The sequence below is a fragment of the Triticum aestivum genome, chromosome 3A (genome assembly GCF_018294505.1).
Source record: "Triticum aestivum cultivar Chinese Spring chromosome 3A, IWGSC CS RefSeq v2.1, whole genome shotgun sequence".
Classification (NCBI taxonomy): domain Eukaryota; kingdom Viridiplantae; phylum Streptophyta; class Magnoliopsida; order Poales; family Poaceae; genus Triticum; species Triticum aestivum.
The window spans coordinates 41,023,082-41,044,444 of NC_057800.1; the positions used below are offsets into that span (position 1 = coordinate 41,023,082).

The 21,363-nt window shown below is 46.1% G+C and overlaps 1 protein-coding gene and 1 pseudogene across 1 annotated transcript; both read left to right on the forward strand.

Moving 5' to 3' along the window:
- Positions 1–1,951: 1,951 nt before the first annotated feature.
- Positions 1,952–2,090, forward strand: LOC123063878 (uncharacterized; annotated as a pseudogene).
- Positions 2,091–6,655: 4,565 nt separating this feature from the next.
- On the forward strand, positions 6,656–7,393 carry LOC123060088 (uncharacterized). Its single transcript, XM_044482646.1, has 2 exons — positions 6,656–6,922; positions 6,991–7,393. Exons 1-2 carry the CDS (start codon positions 6,818–6,820, stop codon positions 7,153–7,155), a joined length of 270 nt encoding a protein of 89 aa, XP_044338581.1. The 5' UTR covers positions 6,656–6,817; the 3' UTR covers positions 7,156–7,393.
- Positions 7,394–21,363: the final 13,970 nt, after the last annotated feature.

Here is a 21,363-nt window from a genome sequence, read left to right on the forward strand (position 1 = left end):
TTGACACAAAAAAGAAGCCTGTAGCTAATTAACCGGGTCATTCTTTCACGGTATTAATGGAATGCATACACTCTATCACCAGTTTATGCACTCCATTAATACACTTCGAGTTAATTAAATAGCTAAGAATAAATGCACTTCATTGCATCATGTCACCAATGTATGCATTCCATTATACCGTGAAGAGCATCACTAATCTCTTGATCACGAAAGGTCGGCAAGGAGTATCATTCATCTCTGGGGCACCAAGTGATGCACAAGTGACATGATGTAAGAAGGATCTACACTAGAGCCACGAGAGGACAAAGTTTTACAGTACGGATTAGTTAGAAGTATAGGTCTCCAGATTATCAGTAAGGATAGTTTTCAAAACTGTAATGTTATTTTTCTTAGCTCTCAGAGACACTTTCCTGTGAAAATAGTTTTTTTGTGATGATAAAAGAGTTTTATTCCATATAAATAGGGTTACAATTGAGAGGCACCAACTCCTCAATACATCTTGGACCTCTACCAAATCATACATCAGTAGTGCTCTCCGTACGGCTATACCATGCCAAACGATGTGCTACCCTATTTTGGTCCCGTTTAATTTTTGATGGAATAAACTCCCGCTCCATCATGTGATGCCGAATCTCTGCTACCAGATGGCCATATGCCGATCTGGTTAGACTTTCCCCCTTCATGGCCGCCAGTGCCTCCACGGAATCAGACTGAACGATGATAGGTAGGGTACAATGCTGAATAGTTAGTGTCATACCCTACATTATTGCATGTAGTTCCGCCTCTAGAGCATCGTTGCAGTTGAAGATGCAACGGTAGACAGCGAATATCACGCTCCCATCCTGCCTGCGCAGTATCATCCCCGCTGCCGCCGATCCATCAGAAGGTGAGAACGCTTCGTCCACAGACAGTGCAGCCCAGTCCGCAGGTTGTTTCGGCCATGGCAATGAAGAGGCCGTAACACGCTGCTCGACGGGCGTATCCCGAGCCATTGGCAACTTTCCCTTGATAATAGTTATATATACTACTAAGTAATCGCAACTAATAAGTTCTTTCATGAGCATGCTTTCAGTAGCCAACCACTTTTTTTAACACCACCAGTAGCCAACTACTTAACTATATATATATATATATTGACTGTATTTTGTTAAACATGTAATTGTGTCATGCCTAGGCTGTCTTGTGCGCCAAGGTGGTTGTTATAGGAGTAGGATTCTTTTCTTGTTATTCTCTTTTATCCCTCCTGTAAAACCTCCTGTAATATCTCTTCGGTTGTAACCTATGAGAGATGGGTCTCTTCCAATCAATATAAACATCACGCGGCCCTCTGTATGAGGGTAGAGACGCTTACACAAACTAACATGGTAATCAGAGCCTCCCTCTTCCTCATCTAGCGATCATCATCTCCATCCTATCGCCTACACCAAATTTTTTTCGCCTGCACCCTTCCCATCCTCCCATCTCCGGCGCCATGGCCTCCTCTAGCCAACTCCTCTCCACCCGCCTGAACAACACCATCTCCGAGCCTCTCACACGTACCAACTACATCCTCTGGCGAGCCCAAGCTCGCTCCCAGATCATGGGAGCAGGGCTATATGGGTACCTTGATGAAACCCTACCCGAGCCACCTAAAACCATCACCACCAAATCATTAGACGGGAAGGATCAGATTGGTCCGAACCCCGCCCATACCCCATGGCTCATTCAAGATCAACAAAGCGTGGCCTACTTGCTCCGTAACCTTTCCAAAGAAGTCCTGGTGCAAGTTGCTTCCCTCGAGACTTCTCACGCCATCTGGTCTGCCCTGGCAAACATGTTCTCAGCCCAATCCAAGTCTCGCATCAACAACTACCGTATTGCCCTCTCCAATGCCCAGACGGGTCCCCTCAGTGTCGCCGCCTATTTTGGGCAGATGTGGGCGCTGCCTGATGAACTCGCGGCAGTAGGAAACCCCATTGGCGAAGATGAACTCATCTCCTTCTTAATCGCTGGTCTCGACATGGAATACCAGCCCATCATCTCTGCTCTCGATGTGCAAACTGATCTTGTCTCCACTGATGAGCTCTTTGGCATGATCTCCAACTTCGATCAGCGCGTCGAGCTGTTCCAAGGAACTGGTCCCGGCGCCTTCAAATCTTCTGCCAACGCCGCATGTCGAGGTCGCGGGCATCCCAAACCCTCCCAAAAACCTTCCAAGGGTGGTGGTGATGGGGGCTATCGTGGCCGTCCAGGTGGCAGCGGCGGCGCCCACTTCCAAAACGGCGGCGACGGCGGCGGCGCTCCCTATCCGCATGGTGGTGGCGGTGGTGGTGGCCACTTCCAGCACGGCGGCGGCGGTGGCGGCGGCCACTACTCCCAGCGCCGCAACAACAACAACAACCATCATCGCCCTTTCCAAGGTTATGATGAATACTTTAACAAGTGCCAAATTTGCAAGAAAGATAATCATATTGCGAAGGATTGTGACTGGCGTTATGCCGAGAACAATTCCCAGCGCAAGAAGGTTGCAGCCGTCGCGGACACATCCTATGGTGTGGACACCAACTGGTACGCTGACTTCGGCGCCTCCAACCACATCACTCATGAGCTAGACACGCTGACCATGCATGACAAGTACCCCAGGCAAGATCAAGTTCACAATGCAAATGGAGAAGGTATGGAGATAGCTCATATTGGTCATTCAGTTATTGCAACCCCTCATCGTGATATTCACCTTAAAAACATCTTGCATGTTCCCCAATCTGCCAAAAATCTTCTTTCAGTACATCGCATTGCTCTTGACAACAAAGTTCCTTCTTGAATTTCATCCCTATCTCTTTTTGATCAAGGATCAGGTCACACGGAGAATTCTCTATCATGGTAGATGCGTGCATGGACTCTACCCCCTTTTTCCCAAGTTCAGGAGCTTCAATAAACAAGTTTTCGGTGTCATCAAAATCTCCCCGGACAGGTGGCATGCTAGACTGGGACATCCATCTTTTTATGTCGTGCAACAAGTGCTTAGACATAATAAGCTCCCATGTGTTGGTGAGCGTAGTATCAAAACTATTTGTGATTCTTGTCAAAAGGCAAAGTCTCATCAATTGCCATATCATATTTCTACTAGTCTTTCTACCAAGCCGCTCCAGCTTTTTTTTCTGATGTATGGGGTCCTGCCCCCTCCTCGGTTGGTACACATACTTACTATGTTAGCTTCATCGATGATTTCAGCAAATTCACTTGGATCTATCTTCTCAAACGTCATTCTGATGTTTTTCAAGTATTTAAGAATTTTCAAGCACTTGTTGAACGCAGGTTTGATCGCAAAATAATTGCCGTCTAGTCTGACTGGGGTGGCGAGTACGAGAAACTAAACTCGTTTTTTTCAGACTCTTGGCATTTCCCACCATGTTTCTTGCCCCATGCGCACCAACAGAATGGTTTCGCTGAACGCAAGCGTAGGCATATTGTGGACGTAGGCCTCGCTCTTCTTGCGGGTGCATCTATGCCCTTAAAGTTTTGGGACGAAGCGTTCCTCACCGCTGTCCATCTCATTAATATGCTTTCTAGTCGTGGCATTAATAATGATACTCCCATGCAACGACTTCTCCAAGTTAGACCAGATTACAAGTCTCTCCATGTTTTTGGGTGTGCATGTTGGCCCAATCTCCGTCCTTACAATAATCGAAAACTTATGTTCCGTTCCACACAATGTGTGTTTCTTGGCTATAGTGCCCAGCACAAGGGCGTCAAGTGTCTTGACGTACCCACGGGACGTGTCTATATCTCCAGGGATGTCGTTTTTGATGAGACGTTTTTTCCTTTGGCCACACTTCATCCTAATGCCAGTGCCCTCCTTCGAAAGGAAATCCTACTTCTTCCTCCTCATTTGCCCTCTTTGCATCACGGGGACGATAATTGTGATCACATGACTAACCCTCCTAACCTTGAACTTGAGTCTTCTGGTACTACAGGGTCAGATGTTGAAGCAATAGAAAAAAATTGGTGCAAAATTGTGAAGAAAACAGGTCAAACGAGCAGTATTTTATGTGTCCCCCCTGGTGCAACAACCCTGCCACCCAATCCCCCTCGGGATCGCCCTCGCCGGAATCTGCCTCGGGATCGCCCTCGTCAGATTTGTCGCTGCGCCAGGTTCTCGGTGGAAGCGCCTCCCCAGACTCTGCGCCCGCGGGCCAGCCATTCACGCCACGCGCGCCTCGCCAACCTGGAGATGACATGTGGTGGGCTGCGGGCTAGCTCTCCCCCGCGCGCGCGTCGGCTTCTGCGGACCACCGGACCGAGCGGTTCGGTGTGGAACCGCGGGTCTACACCAGGCGCCTACACCAACCAGAGGCGAGCGCGGGATCCAATCCCGATCCGATGGTGGCCCCGCCTGGATCTTCTGCACCACCCTCGCACGCGTCTTCACCAGTGCCTGCCACAGAAGATCTGGCGGGGGAATCTGCTTCGGATCCGCTGCAGCAGATCACAGGATCCTCTGTGCCAGCGTCAGCTGCATCCATTCCTGATGCACCACGCACACGCCTTCGATCAGGGGTAATTCAACACACAATTGCAAAGTTAAATTTGGTTTGGCATGTTCCACAGGTGAACCTCGTACGTTACAAGAAGCATGCAGAGATTCACGTTGGAAAAAGGCAATGGAAGAAGAATTTCAAGCCTTGCAGAAAAACAAAATATGGCATCTAGTTCCTGCGCACTGAGGTAAAAATTTGATTGATTGCAAATGCGTATTCAGGATAAAGAAGAAATCAGATGGCACAATAGATTGTTATAAAGCTAGAATTGTTGTAAAAGGCTTCAAGCAGAGGTACGGTATTGATTATGAGGACACATTTAGTCATGTCGTTAAAGCTGCAACTATCCGTCTTGTTTTGTCTATCGCTGTGTCCAGAGGATGGAGCCTCAGATAGCTAGATGTACAGAACGCGTTCCGTCATGGTGTTCTGGAAGAGAAAGTGTACATGCGTCAGCCTCCTGGTTTTGAAGACAAGAACAAACCCTCATATGTGTGCAAGCTTGACAGGTCTCTTTATGGATTGAAACAAGCCCCTCGAGCTTGGTACTCACGACTAAGTGCAAAACTTCAGTCACTTGGTTTCGTGCCTTCAAAGTCTGATACATCTCTATTTATCTATAATAAGTCACATATATTCATATTTGTGCTTATTTATGTTGATGATATTATTGTTACAAGTTCATCCAGTGCAGCAGTAACAGCCTTGTTAAAAGACTTGAATGCAGACTTTGCTCTCAAGGATTCGGGAGACTTGCACTTCTTTCTTGGTATTGAGGTCAAGAAAAATAGGGAAGGTGGTCTTCATCTCTCTCAGGAGAAATATGCAGCTGATCTCCTGAGCAAGGTTGGCATGCAAGGGTGCAAATCGTCACCCACACCATTGTCTAGTACATCAAAGTTATCTCTTGAAGGAGGTGAACCCTTGAGCCAAGATGACAGCACCAAGTACAGAAGCATGGTAGGAGCACTTCAGTACTTAACCCTTACAAGGCCTGATATTTCCTTTGCTGTAAACAAAGTTTGTCAATTCCTTCATGCGCCTACCACTGCACATTGGACTGCTACAAAACGCATATTGAGATATGTGAAGGACACTTTGAGTATTGGTCTGACATTCAACAAGTCACCATCCACTCTTGTTAGTGCTTTCTCTAATTCTGATTAGGCAGGGTGCCTAAATGACAGACGCTCAACAGATGGTTTTACTGTTTTCTTTGAAACTAACCTCATCTCATGGTGTGCAAGAAAACAGGTCACGGTCTCACGGTCAAGTACTGAGGCAGAATACAAGGCTTTAGCAAATGCAACATTAGAAATCATTTGGGTCAAATCCATGCTCAGAGAACTTGGCATAGGTCATACACAACCCTCTTGTCTCTGGTGTGATAATCTTGGTGCCACATATTTATCTGCTAATTATGTTTTTCATGCAAGAACAAAACATATTGAAATTGACTATCATTTTGTTCGAGAAAGAGTTGCAAACAAAGAATTAGAAATTCGCTTTGTTCACTCCAAGGATCAAGTTGCAGATGGGTTCACAAAAGCTTTGCCTACAAGACAGTTTCAAGAGTTCAAGCGTAATCTTAACTTAGCTAAGTTATGATTAAGGGAAGGTGTGCGACAAGGTGGTTGTTATAGGAGTAGGATTCTTTTCTTGTTATTCTCTTTTATCCCTCATGTAATATCTCTTCGGTTGTAACCTGTGTGAGATGGGTCTCTCCCAATCAATATAAACACCACGCGGCCCTCTGTATGAGGGTAGAGACGCTTACACAAACTAACATATTTGAGAAGTGAAATAAATAAATGATTAATCAATCAATCTATACTTCTAATGTAGAAATATGTCTTGGCCAATGATTGGATCCAGAACGCGAGATAGAAACAAGGTTGGGAGAACAACTCTTTAAAGGTATGGGGGAAGGCCGAAAGCAGGGAATACATTCTTTGTTCATTCACTGGTTCATGCTTTTCGGAATAAATTCTTTCTGGTTGTAGCCCACTCACGCCTACCGCACTACTTCACGCACGCACACAACTCTGGCGCCACGCTACTTATTCTCTGGACAATCAACCTGGCGGCGCCACGCTTGCTTATGGTATCTGCGGTGGACACATCCGGCGATGCCGTTACATATAACTGGCTAGCCAAGCACATGATCGAGCGAAAGTAGGCCTATATAAACACACAACTGAGTCACTACAATAATAACAACACAAAGAAAGGAAGACGAACTGCACGTACGCAAGCGTAGCTGACTAGCGTCTTTGCTCTACTCTACTGTACTGTACGCCATGGCGATGAAGAAGACGAGCACCCTGTGCTGCAGCTTCGTGGCCGCCCTCGTGGTGGTCATGGCTGCCACCCTCCTCCTCTCCTCATGCGATGCCCACAAAGAGGTTAGTAATACGTATTTGATTTGCACGGTCTCTGAGATCAGAAGATTTAGTACACAGTTGCTTTCCAGATGGATGATCTTGCTGCTTCTTTTGTGCCGGCGTCGTGCTACTCCAACTACTTCCCGCACTGCACCGATCACCGGTGCAAGAAGTTCTGCGGCGGCGTGCGGGCGCCGCCGGTGCCCGGAGCCTTCTGTAACGACAGAAGCAACTGCTGCTGCCCCGTTAGTTGAGCTCCGTAGAAACGACTCAAGATGCCTATAAGCATAAATAATTTTGATGCTAAGAAATATATTTGGGGATGCTTTCATGGAACGTTGGACAGGCTCAGCAAGACGTTTTCTAATCTTCTGTAAACCGGCTTAGAGTAAATTGTTTGTCTTCGGCAAAAAATGTGATTTATCTCTACTCCTAATCTCTATTTTTAATGGAGCAGTTGGTAGGATTGCGTCCAGCTTTTTTTTCGTCCCACCACTTCTGTCCGGTTTTTTGATTGGTTTTTTCGTCCCCTCCCCCTATCCCTTTTCCATGGGTTTATTTTCCTCTTCGCTCTTTTCTTGTAAATCAATACTTTTCTAAGGTATAAAAGATCACAGGTCTAACTTTCTTAATCTCTACTAGTATATATTAAAGTAAAAAAGGATATAGATATATTAATTAAACATGGATCATCCAAATAAATCTTTTTATACTTATTCTATATATTCAGAATATCACACAAAAGACACAATTTTGAGTGAAGAAACAAAGTATACTTGGTTTATGTTGGAGAAGGGCGACGCTGAAAAGGGCCAAAAATCCACCGAGTTTTTCACAACATAATGATGTGGAGGCAATGATATCTCATAAAAACCAAAAAAGTATGTCAATTTAAATGTTATCGCACAAGGTATTCTTTTCAATGTTATTATCGATCTTTCTTTCATCATATTGCCTTTTGTATTCAACCAATTTGTCTCATTTTAATACAAATTTGGCTCATTTTTGTATCATGACGATAGACTATGTTTGTATCCCTAGAGCTATTACAGTCATCGAATCAATCATGTCTGCCTTAAGAAAACCAAGTTCGTGGACATTGAAGATGCCTTGTTATCAAACGACGATTTGGAATGCTTTATGAAGGATGGTATGTTCTTACAGGATGGTGTAAGACCAATTGCATAAACTTTGTAATTAATAATATAAACAATATATAATATCGTAAAACATATATATTATGGTGATTGTGGAATTACAGCTGGCTCACGATCATCTATGAGATAGGGCGGGTGAAAAGGTACATATTACTAGCACGTTTATTTCTGCCAGATGAAAGAAGACGGAGAAAGAGACATAGAAGCATCAAAATTTGTTAAGTGCATCAAGTATATCTCAGTAATTTTTAATAGATTTTTAGTTGGATCATCCCTTATATGTATACATTGTTAATGTGCTATTTTGTTATCACTTTACATTACAAAGTTAAGTGGACTTAAATTATTATGTAATTGGGACCGTGTTATAGTGTCTCTATCTTTGACGATTTCAGAAGCCCGTGGCAACGCACGGCCATTCTACTAGTCTCTACTCCTAATGGAGCAGTTGGTAGGATTGCGTCTAGGTTTTTTTCGTCCCACCACTTTCGTCCGGTTTTTTTGATTGGTTTTTTTTTTGTCCCCTCCCCATACCCCTTTTCCATCGGTTTATTTTCCTTTTCACTCTTTCCTTGTAAACCAATACTTTTCTAAGGTATAAAAGATCACAAGTCTAACTTTCTTAACTTACCTAAATCACACGATCCCTCCCATCAATGCAATTTGCTTTAAGAAATAAAATAACAAATTTTAAGGAAACAAATAACGGAATTTAAGAAAAAACTCAATCAACTGTTATGAAGAGAATCATGACTTACCTTTTCTTCTCCAATCCTTCCCAACCAATCTCCGAATCTTTATTGTCTTCAATTCTACTTCCTGCCTTCCCCCACGTCTTCTTTCGCATAGCGACCGCCGCCGCTGCGCCCTCTTCTGCCGGATCGCACATGCTCCTGTTGTAGCCGTCTTCCACCATACTGAAGCGGTCGTCGCCAACAGAACGCCTCAACAAGGTACATCGCCTGCCTGCCCTGCCGCCGGTGGGGCTTGCGCGCTCACCGGCGGCACATCAACAGCATGCCGCCACTGCAGGGACCCAACGCTGCGCAACCCAACCCGGCTTGCTTCGCCACCCCTTCCCCTCCGTCTTCCTCTCCTCCGGTCAGTGCAGTGCTACTGCCGCCACGGACGGGATCGTGCAACTCGATCAATTCCCAGCAGGATCCATTCCTCGCACTGACGCGCACGTCGGAGCCGCTCGAATGCGGATGCGGACGGCCTCGCCCTCTCGCTAACCGAACCGAGCTCCATCCCATCGCGTCCCCTTTCTCTCCGGCTAGCTATACTTCTCCGGCGACTAAAGACGTCTTTTTTCCCACCGAGACGAGACGAGACGACCTCGTCTCCTTCCTCTCCTCCGCTCAATCACTGCCGACGCCACGATGGACGAGATTGTCCAGCGATCCGATTCCAGCGACTCGGTTTTTCGATCGCGCGTCTCCTCACGAATCCTTCCCCTTTTTCTTCTCCCGGCCGATTACAATTTATATAGAGAGTGGCAATTCGGTGCTCGAGCTCAGCTGCACCTCATATCTTGTTCGTTGGCTGATGCGTTGGGATTGGGAAAAGAGGGACAGATGTGTCAGAGCTAGTTCGACTGAAAAGCGGAATACGGCTGGGCAGTGCTCTGGCAGAAGAGGGCGCAGCTGCACCTCATATTTTGTTCGAGCTCAGCTGCACCTCATATTTTGTTGCAGTCCTAAGCAAACTGAGTTAGCTGTTCACTCGTTACAGGCTACGGCTGGGCAGTGCTCTGCCGGATAAAACTCCATGCCCATCGACAGTTCCTGATTCAGTCAATACCGATGTCTCAATACTGATGTAAATGTTCAATCACTTGAGAAAAATGTTTACAACTCGTCGACGGTTCCTGATTCAGTCAATTTAAATGCTGATGCACATCAATTTATCAGCACAAACATTTTTTAGGGACTGTTTTGTCCAGACATATGGTTCTCATTTCCATAAAATTTCACCAAAATTGCATATCATTTAGTAGGCATAAGAATAAGAATATATATATATATATATATATTTCGCTCGAAATGGCATTGCGGCAAAATATTTAAGTGAACCTGAATTTGAGCAGAATTAAAATAGCACACAAATTTCATCCAACTCTGGTTCAGTCAAATTTAAGTCAGAATTTTTGTCACTCAGCCAAACTGAACTGAAATAACAATGCAGTTGATTCCAGTGATGGCCCAATTCTGATTGCAATCAAGAAAATGAGCTGTGATAAAACATTTCATAGATCCAAAGTACATTATGGTCAACTGTATTTCCTCGTCATAGAATATCTTTAGGGCTTGTTCGGTTAATCCTCTCCCCAAGAGGATTGGAGGGGATTGGCAAGGATTGGTTTGTATTTTGACTTACAAGAGGTTTAAATCCCCCTCAAACCCCTTCAATCCACTCGGTTTGGCACGCAACCGAACGAGGCCTTAGTGGATTGTTAAGCATTGCGACTTCTTTTTATTATCTTTATCATTATTCTTTGTTGCTATTGCTGCTAATGCACATTATATTTTCTTAAAACACTTGCTTCTTGGGTTGATCCATGAGGATGATGGTGCAGCAGCCATTGTACTTAAGAACTTAAAGGCTGATCTCGGCAACATACGCAACGAGGTAAATCCACATTGTGAACTGATAAACAAACAGTTAGTCTTTTACTTCCAATTCTCTGTTGGTAATCTCATAGATATGAATTATGTTGATTCTCTTAGGTTATCAGAATGATTGCTGACATGTCTGAAGATCAAACATGTAAAGACAGCTATCGCGGAAGGCCTTGCGTAGCACATTGCCACCTGGGATGTGCCTGAAACAGTTGAAGGGAAAACGATTTGTGTCCATTGCATCTCTTGTGCTAAATATCTTATCCTAGAGTAACTCAGGTTAATATTAGTTTGACGTTGTTCCGAACAGATTTTCTAATTCCAGTGATAATCATTGTATTCATGGCTCTTGTCTCTTAACAAAATTGATGTGCAAGTTCTAGCCGGTTCCAATCAAGCTAATGGCTTTTCTGCTGGTACTTTGATGGCTTAATTAATTAGGAGGATCGATACCTCAAAAAGGAGTTCGTGTGCAGAACCAAGAAGCAGAGATGAAGAGGCGTCAAGAAAGAGGAACTCAGATGAGAAATTCTGAATTTTCAATGCTCATTTCATGTATTTAATATTCTGAAATATTGAAGATCTGTACTTTTGGTTATTAATATGTGTTTAGAATAATTATTCAAAGTAAAATCTGTGTTTAGAATAACTGTGTTCACCTTCTATACCTAGAATAACTATTCACAGTAATATCTTGATGTGTATAGCAGCTAGTATGCAAAGTTGATCATGGTGCTACCGGGAGGCGCTCGCAATGTTTTGTCCTCCGTTGACCATATCAGCTTGTAAAATCAATACAGTACAGACCAAGCAATACTGCATATTGGCCTTTCCTGACAGATGTTTGTTGTTCAGTTTATAAAAAAGTTTGCCAACAAAATTATTCAGTGGCAAGACTATTCATCGGTTGCATAGCAGCGGGCAGCTAGTTGCATAGCAACAATTATTCTATACTACAAAGCAGCCTGGCACAGCAGGCAATGAACTCGCGGACGCGGAGGTTGTTAATCCTGCAATTAGCGCTTGCAGACGGTGCCAAAGATGGTGGACACGTCGCAGACTTCCACTTGCATCCTGAATCGCGAATGAGTGCTCATGACGAATTTTGCAGTGTGATTAGACCTGAGCTTTTTTTAGGTGAATTAGACCAGAGTTTTTTTTTAGGGGCAATTAGACCTGAGCTAGGATTAAGTTTTGACTCCCCTCGGACTCCACAGATGAAACTTGGTGTGGGGAAGACGAAGTAAGCCGGCTGAGGTGGAAAGCCTGTACAGCAAGGCCCAGGAAAACATCAGGGCCATTAGCGTTTTCTATGGACCGGGACGATGCTTCCCCAACAAACAGCAATAAATGAGGTGGGCCTGTTATTATTTCTGAGCAAATACGCAGATATACGGGAGAGAAATACTGCCTAGTGCTGAAAAAAAAAGGGATGCCTGGGATATCGGGAGCATCTGAGCCCGTGCTCAGAATTGAATTTCCGATTTATATACCTTTACAATACGGCCGGCGTCGTTCCTTCCTTACCACGCTAGCGACGAGACCTTGCTATTCTCCCACTGTTTGCTGCGGAGTGCGGACCGGACCTCGCCAGCAACCCGGCCCAGCCCGGCGAGTGGTCCTGAAGCGGCGTCCGCGTGCAACGGCCGGAGCGTCGGAGGTTCGTGCGCTTCTCGGGCAGGTGGGCGCCGAGAGAGAACGAGCGCCACCGTCGCTGTGTGTCAACTCCGCTACCGATCGACACGTTCGACGGGTTGCATGCATATGACTCGCTGCTTGCTTTCATCACTTGCACAGGCATCCATCCACCGACCGACGTGCATCAAGCAAGGCCATCTCATTGCTCGCCATCAAACCGTAACACCCATTAGTTACAAGTCTCAGTGGGACGGAAGAGACCGACCACACCAAACGACACCACATCTTGAGAAGAATGAGGTACCGACAAACCGCGTCGCAGAGCGCGAATCGCGGCTGGCTTATGCTGCTCCTTACACAGAAGGAGCGGTACGTGAAGATGGAGCACGCGAGAAGCCGAGAACGATTAGAAAGAAGATGGCTGGGCTGGAGATGAGTAACTACACGCTCGATGGCATCATGCCCAGGTGAGCTTTCTTCTCTATTCCAATTCATGAACATGTTGGTCCTTTTTTCAGATCTAACAAATATGATGATTTGGCTTTTTAGAATTCTTATCCTATAAAAGAGTTTGCTCTTGACTGGCAATCTTGAATTGCGGATGATGGAAAAGGGGCTACTCATTTTTGTTTTATGATTTCATGATACATACGTTTTAGTTTTAGTACGCATCTGGGTACTCTTCTGAAGAATATATATACTAACATGTGAATTTGCTCCACCGGAGCATATGTATCGTTGCCCCAGGTGTTTCCGAAGATTCAGAATAGTGCTACTGTCCAGCTTTTCATGGTAACTCATCATCTATATATTATTTTCTTCTATACTAGGAAGAAAAAGTTTCTGTACAGCTTCCGATCTATACACATTTGTAGCGAAGTGGGAGAAAGACATCTGAGTTTGCGAACGAGTTTTCAAATTTTTAAAGAAAGACCAATGGTTTCAATACTTGTTCTGAAAAGTTCACTATGACTTTAGAAATAAATGGTATGGCATCCAACATGCACTTATATTATTTTTCGTATGTCTCTGTGGTTAAAATTCTATTTGGTGGCCAAGCATGTAGTGATGGAACAATCTTCATTTTCTAAATATCATCATCAGATTTCAGTAAGAGTTCATGCATATTGTGTTTTCATCTTCCCAAACCAGTATGTTTTTGCTACGCTTGCTTTGACCTCTGTTCAAGAAAATCATAGGAAGCATTTATTTGAATGGCCTCATAGTCCAAAATCCAAATAGCTGATAAACACACACCTACATATGAGTGTTACTAATCCATAAAAATAACAAATGACAAGCATAGTAAGAACTAGCTTATCATGTCACAATGAAATTGTATGGAGTGACATAGAGTGATGATACCAAGGCTAGAGCAAGGAGTGGGACGAGATAAAAGAGGGTGAGGGAAGAGCAAATTATGTCTTGTCGGTGGGGTACGAGAAACAGGATGTGTGTCGAGGAAATTTGGAACCAATGGAAGAAGAGATAAAACTGCCAGGACAAATACAACCAGAGCAACATTGTTCTGTTATCCCGTGGCTATCTTTTTTACACAAATTTGATATGCCTTATGTTTACATATGCAACCAGTAAAACATTCGAAAAGCCCGTGGCAACGCACGGCCGTTCTACTAGTATTAATTAAGTACACCAGTACATCAGTCTGGCAATAAGGCTATCTCCAATGCTGACCCTCAAACCTCCCGCAACAGTCCGGACCGCGGAAGCCATCCATGCGGGCATGTATCGGTCCGAGGCGCTGTTCGGACACGTTTCCCGCAAAATGACGACAAACATGGGGAAGTTTCCGGGAGTCCGGACCGCTCCCAAGCCCATTTCTGACCGCCTTGGCCCACCCAAACCACCACCCGCCCTTCCCATGTTTTCCATCTCACGCGTCGCGCCACTTACCGCGTCGCATTCATGCCGGCGCAAAGCATGCAGTGGCCGGCATTGATGCGGCGATTTGACCAAACGGGAAGGCGGCGCAGACGGACGCGACCTCTTAGGCGTCACGGCCGCTTCTGTGCGAACTCCGCGTCCCGAGAAACCAATCCCGGCCACTGTGCCGCATTGAAGTGGGCTGACCTTCCCTCCGCCTGGCCTTGCCGCGGCTATTTAAGTGGTGCTCCGGCACCATCTAGAACAACACCATCCCAAGCATCCTCCTCCCCCTCGCCGATCCCTTCCTCCTCTCCGAGGCTGGCGGCGATGCCAAAGTCTTGGTTCTCCGCGCCGACCGGTGGCCACGGTGGCAAGTCGTCGTCCGGCGGATCATGGCGTCGCCGCCCTCGCTCACCTGGACCATCCGCATCGACGGCGGCGGGCTCCTCCGGCGACGAGGAGGACCAGCAGCAACAGCGGGCCCATCTCCTCTCGGAGGCGGCCCTGACGGACAAAGAACTCGTCCGTCAGATGGAGATCATGACGGAGCTTTGGCTCCATCAGATGGGTACGGCTCCAGTGTTGCCATCGCGTGTGAACGAGGTGTCACTGTCCCCGCCGCTCCGCGTTAAGCGGGAGCCCGCATCCCCACTCTGGCAGGTGAAGGAGTAGTCGGCATCCCTGTCGCGCAACCGAGGCCTCCACATCGAGGGTCGTGTAAAGCAGGAGCTGGCATCCCTCCAGCGCAGCTGCCGCATGAAGGACAAGCTAGCGTCACCCCCGCCGCACAACCGTTACGTGCAGATCAACGGGCCCTCGTCGCCACCACGATGCCATCACCGGCAGACGAAGAAGGAGCTGCCGCTCGCGATCGCCAAGGCGTGTGGCTGCATCCTCCACTACCTCGGTGGCGGTGGTTTCGGCGGCGCCTCCAGCTCTCGGGGCGTGGTGTCCGAGGCCGAGTGCACGACGCGACAGCAGACGAGGTACGACTGGCGCAATGCCGGTCGCCGCTCCTCGTTCGCCAAGACGGACGTGCACCGAAATGGGTGCGCAACGACCTGGACCTCGCCGCAGCGTGGGCACTAGACCGCTCTGTCACCACCGCCAAGACGGCCGCCAGGCGCCACCCCCACCTTGACGGCAAGCTCGCCAAGATCGGCGAGGAGGGGTCTCTTAGCGACTGCTCCGCCAATGCCGGCAAGGGCAAGGCCGCCGCCAGCGCCTTCAGTAGTGGCCAGGGCGGCCCTTCGCACCGCGCAACAGGAAGCAGAGCGGCTCCACCACGAGCATCAGGCAGCCGCTGGATAGGGCTACCGCGGACCCCGGCATCCTTGCGCCGCTGGAGGGACGACAGCGCCGATGGCACGGACGCGGACGTTGGTGCGGCAGGACAAGGCGGCCACGCTTACGAGGTGGTTGCCCGATATAGGGTTTAGTGTTTGGGTCTGTCTAGAACACATCTAGATGTGACATAATTATGTCACATCTAAGATGACCTCATCCTATTTATAGCCCTCTCGATCCCACCTGTTCGTTCCGTTGTTTGATTGTTTGTCACCCGTCGTTGCTCGTCCTTTTTAGTTTGACGCTTTCAAGACTGGGCCGTCCTCCTCGTCCTCCACCCACCCACACTCCCGGTAAGTTTCCTAGCCCAGGCCTTTTGTTTGTGGGCTTCTTTGTTTGTTCTAGAAAAATAATTCTTGGGACCAGGCCTTGTGCGACTCCAGGTCTGGGCACTTCTTGTCTCAAAAAAGAAATTTGGGCACTTTGCTTGTAAACAAGCTTGATAGAAAAGATGGCAAAAAAGTGGGGCGTTCTTTTTGTCAGGTGATGATGATCTTGCCCCTGTCACCACCACAAAGAACACACACACAAGAAATTGAAGATCTGGGACAAAGGAACAAAGAAACTTGCAGGAGAGAAAAATGCGGGGCAGTGGTGCCTCTTACCAAGGTGGGTTTTCTTAATCTTCCTTTCAAGATCCTTCTGTGTGATATGCTTCTTCTGAACCCCATCCGAAAATCAGCATGCTTTTGCTTGTTTCTTTCTTGACGGAACAAAAAAATTGGTGGTTGGTCTGTGACAAAAAATTGATAGTGAACAGCATCTAGATCAGAGCCTGAATCAGTTGTATTGTGGCAAAAATAAAGAGAGACAAAAAATTTCATATCTAGATCCAGTGTGTGGCAGATTTTTTAGCTAGATGTCAGAAGTGGTAGCTGTAGCAGAGATTGAGAGATCTAGATAAATTGACTGAACCAATAATTCAGTTTTCTGAATCTTTTACATACAGTGTGTGTACAGTTAGATACAGTATGCAATAAGTGAGAACAAACAGAGGGAGAAAAACTTCAATTATTCATATATATTCCTCCCATTATTTAGTATCACAAACATGATGTTCAGCTGGTATGAATCTAACAAATTCAGTCTTACTGAACAAATTCTCTAACAGATTCAGTCTTTATCAAAAAATTCCTGGCTCAAGCTCAATGAATCAAAATCCTCATTCCCCTACTGCCCAACCTTACCTACACAAAATTCACCAGCAAGCCGAGGGGTTCTACAGTTCAAATCGCGGCGCTCAGTTGAACTGAGCTGAACCAAAGTGGCATGTATGCTCCTACAAAAATAGAGTTAGATTGTTTGTGTAAAAAATAATGACTATACAATATTGATCACAGTAAAAACTAGCGGCTAAAAAATTGCAGTTATATTAAAAACAAAGTAGAAATCCTTTTTTCTCTTATGGAAAAGTACCTTGTAAATTTTTATTCCATCAAAAACGAACAAAAGATCTATCAAAAATGGAATTGGGATCTATAAAAAAAATAATGACCCATGACAAAAAGGTTATCGAGCGGGTTGCAACTGAGGGCCAAAACAAAACACACACACGCACTCCCTAGTTGCGAATTGGTTATCGACATGCATTGCGGACCCTTGAGACACACACACACACACATAGACACACACACCCTAGTTACGAGTTGATGATAAACTTGCAATTGTGGGCCACGAATAAACACACACACACACCTAGTTGCGAGTCGATGGGCAACTTGCAACTGGGTGTCCTCAACAAAACACATACACCCTAGTTACGAGTCGATGCTTGACATGCAACTGGGGACCCCTTGACAAAAGGACACACACGCACACACCTCTAGTTGCAAGTCGGTTATCGACATGCAAATTGAGGACCCTCGGCGCACACACACACACCCTAGTTGCGAGTCGATGCTTGACATGCAACTGAAAACCCCGTGACAAAAAGACACACACATACACACACCCTAGTTGCGAGTTGATGGTCAACTTGCAACTAGGGACCCTTGACAAAAAGACACACACACACACCCCTAGCTGCGAGTTGGTTATCGACATGTAGTTGCGGACCCTTGAGACACACACACACACACCCTAGTTGCGAGTTGATGGTAAACTTGCAATTGTGGGCCACGAATAAACACACACACACACACACACATATCCCCTAGTTGCGAGTTGATGATCAACTTGCAACTGGGGGCCATGAATATATAGACACACAAACACACACACACACATACCTAGTTGCGAGTCGATGGGCAACTTGCCACTGGGTGTCCTTAACAAAACACACACACCCTGGTTGCGAGTCGATGCTTGACATGCAACTGGGGACCCCTTGACAAAAAGAGAGAGACACACACACCCTAGTTGCGAAGTTGATGGTCAACTTACAACTGGGGACCCCTTGACAAAAAGAGTCACACACACACCCTAGTTGCGAGTTGATGGTCAACTTGCAACTGGGGTTTCTCAACAAACACACATCCTAGTTGCGAGTTGATGGTCGACATGCAACTGGGGACCCTTAACAAAAAGACACACACACACCCCTAGTTGTGAGTCGGTTATCGACATGCAACTAGTGATCCTCTACAAATACACACACACACACACACACATCCTTAGTTGCGAGTCGATGAGCGGGTTGCAACTGGGGGCCACAACAAAACACGCACACACACACACCCCTAGTTGCGAGTTGGTTATCGACATGCAGTTGCGGACTTTTGAGACACACACACACATAGACACACACACACACCCTAGTTGCGAGTTGATGGTAAACTTGCAATTGTGGGCCACGAATAAAAAAACACACACACACATACACACACACATCCCCTAGTTGCGAGTGGATGGTCAGCTTGCAACTGGAGGCCACGAATAAACACATACACACACACACACCTAGTTGCGAGTCGATGAGCGACTTGCAACTGGTGTCCTAAAAAAACACCCCCCTAGTTACGAGTCGATGCTTCACATGCAACTGGGGACCCCTTGACAAAAAGAGACATACACACACCATAATTGCGAGTTGATGGTCAACTTGCAACTGGGGACCCCTTGACAAAAAGACACACACACACACCCCTAGTTGCGAGTTAATGGTCAACTTGCAACTGGGGGTTCTCAAATGAACGAACACCTCCTAGTTGCGAGTTGATGTTCGACATGCAACCGGGGACCCTTGACAAAAAGACAGACACACACCCCTAGTTGTGAGTCGGTTATCGACATGCAACCGGGGACCCTTGACAAAAAGACAGACACACACCCCTAGTTGTGAGTCGGTTATCGACATGCAACTAGTGACCCTCTACACACACACACACGCACACACGCACACACACATCCTTAGTTGCGAGTCGATGAGCGGGTTGCAACTGGGGGTCCTCAACAAACACACACCCCTCTAGTTGCGAGGGGACCCTCGGCACACATACACCCTAGTTGCGAGTCGATGGTCAACTTGCAACTAGGGGTCCTCAACAAACACACACCCCCTAGTTGCGAGTCGATGCTTGACATGTAACTGGAGACCCTGTGACAAAATGACACACACCCTAGTTGCGAGTTGATGGTCAACTTGCAACTGGGGACCCCTTGACAAAAAGACACCCCCCTAGTTGCGAGTTGGTTATCGACATGTAGTTGCGGACCCTTCAGACACACACACACAGACACACACACACACACCCTAGTTGCGAGTTGATGGTAAACTTACAATTATGGGCCACGAATAAACACACACACACACACACACACATCCCTTAGTTGCGAGTTGATGGTCAACTTACAACTGGGGGCCACGAATAAACACACACACACACACACACCTAGTTACGAGTCGATGAGCAACTTGCAAATGGGTGTCCTCAACAAAACACACACCCCATTATTGCGAGTCGATGCTTGACATACAATTGGGGTTCCCTTGACAAAAAGAGACACACACACACCCTAGTTGCGAGTTGATGGTCAACTTGCAACTGGGGACCCCTTGACAAAAAGACGCGCACACACACCCCTAGTTACGAGTTGATGGTCAACTTGCAACTGGGGTTCTTAAACAAACACACACCTCCTGGTTGCGAGTTGATGGTCGACATGCAACTGGGGGTTCTCAAACAAACACACACCTCCTAGTTGCGAGTTGATGGTCGACATGCAACCAGGGACCCTTGACAAAAAGACACACACACCCCTAGTTGTGAGTCGGTTATCGACATGCAAGTAGTGACCCTCTACACACACACACACAGAGAGAGATCATTAGTTGCGAGTCGATGAGCGGGTTGCAACTAGTTATCAACTCTGAGTCGATGAGCGGGTTGCAACTGGTTATCAACTGCGAGTCGATTGTCGAAATGCAATTGGGAACCCTCGACAATTGACACCTAAATAGTCGCGAGTCGATAATTTACACCTAGATAGTTTCACCAAAATACCCAACTACAAAAAACTAGTGGCGAAATGATGGTGGAAAAACTAGTGGTGAAACACTTACAAAAAAATTATAGTATAGAAAAAAAAAAGAATAAAAGAACATAGTGACATAACAAAAATATCCAAAGCACGTAGACAAGTCAGCTCGTCTTCTTCTTCAGATTTCGAAACAAATAGTGGCGAAACACTTACAAAAAACTAGTGGCGAAACACTCACAAAAAATTTATAGTATAGAAAAAGAAAAGAAAAAAAGGACACAGAGACATAACAAAAATATCCAAAGCACACAGACAGGTCAGGTCGTCTTTTTCTTCAGATTTCGAAATAAATATAAACAGAAAAATGGAAGAACAGTGGAGGGAAAGGGAGAACACGGGGAGCGGAACAGGTGAAAGGAGAGTGACGACTCGGTGGTGGCTAACATATCGATCTAATGTACTCTTGGGCTAGACTTCATATATTCCAAAAAAGCCCATATCAGACAAAGGAGACGCCGGCCCAATAAAAAAAACAATTCCTCTCCGCTGTAGGCCTCCCGGCCCGAGAAGATGATACCAGCATCGATAGCGATGCGGCAAACACTCGATCAAAACAAAGCAAACAGATCGGACGTCTGGACATTTAGATGTGAGATCACTAAAAAACATCTAGATGTGAGTTAGTCATTCTGTTAGTGTTTTTTAATAGTTTTTAGTAAAACGGTCAAAATATTGTTTTCTAGATGCATGTTCTGTGCTTGACAGTGCCAAACTTTTGTTCCCAAAGCTGGAAGGCCTATGGTTTCTTGTTCTGAGATCGACCCAAGGAGCCGGGGAGATCGACCCAAGGAGCCGGGGAGATCCAAGATTTGGAAGCACTAGACTAGATAACACGGCAAGATGAGCTGGACGTGCAGCTTGCACTTTGTTTGATTGTTGGCTGGATGCTCACTGAAGTTCCAGATGGTGTGATTGCTTTGCTGATTTTGTTGTGTACTTGGCCTGGTTGTTTGTTTCCTTCCGAACTACCAAGATATCAACCGTTGTATATTTTGGTAGTGTTGTATAGCCCTCCTTTTTGTACAGATGAGACCCTAGAGTGTATCGTGCAATATTAAAGTGTTGTGGGGTGCATGCATGTACCATTTTTGTTTTGTTGCATGTGGATATGTTTGGTGATGATCAACTATGGTATATAAAGCCAATCTGTGTGTTTGGTGTTCATGTGGCTTGTTGTGAATCATATGATTAATCAAAGTGTTTTGAGCAAACATTTTCTCTTGTTTGTGCATGTGGATGCACTGCAAGTGCCCCGCTGTGTTTTTTCCTGCTTCACTGCTATTATTATTGCTGGTAAAATAGGAGGCACATAGATAGACGGAGATCATGAAGG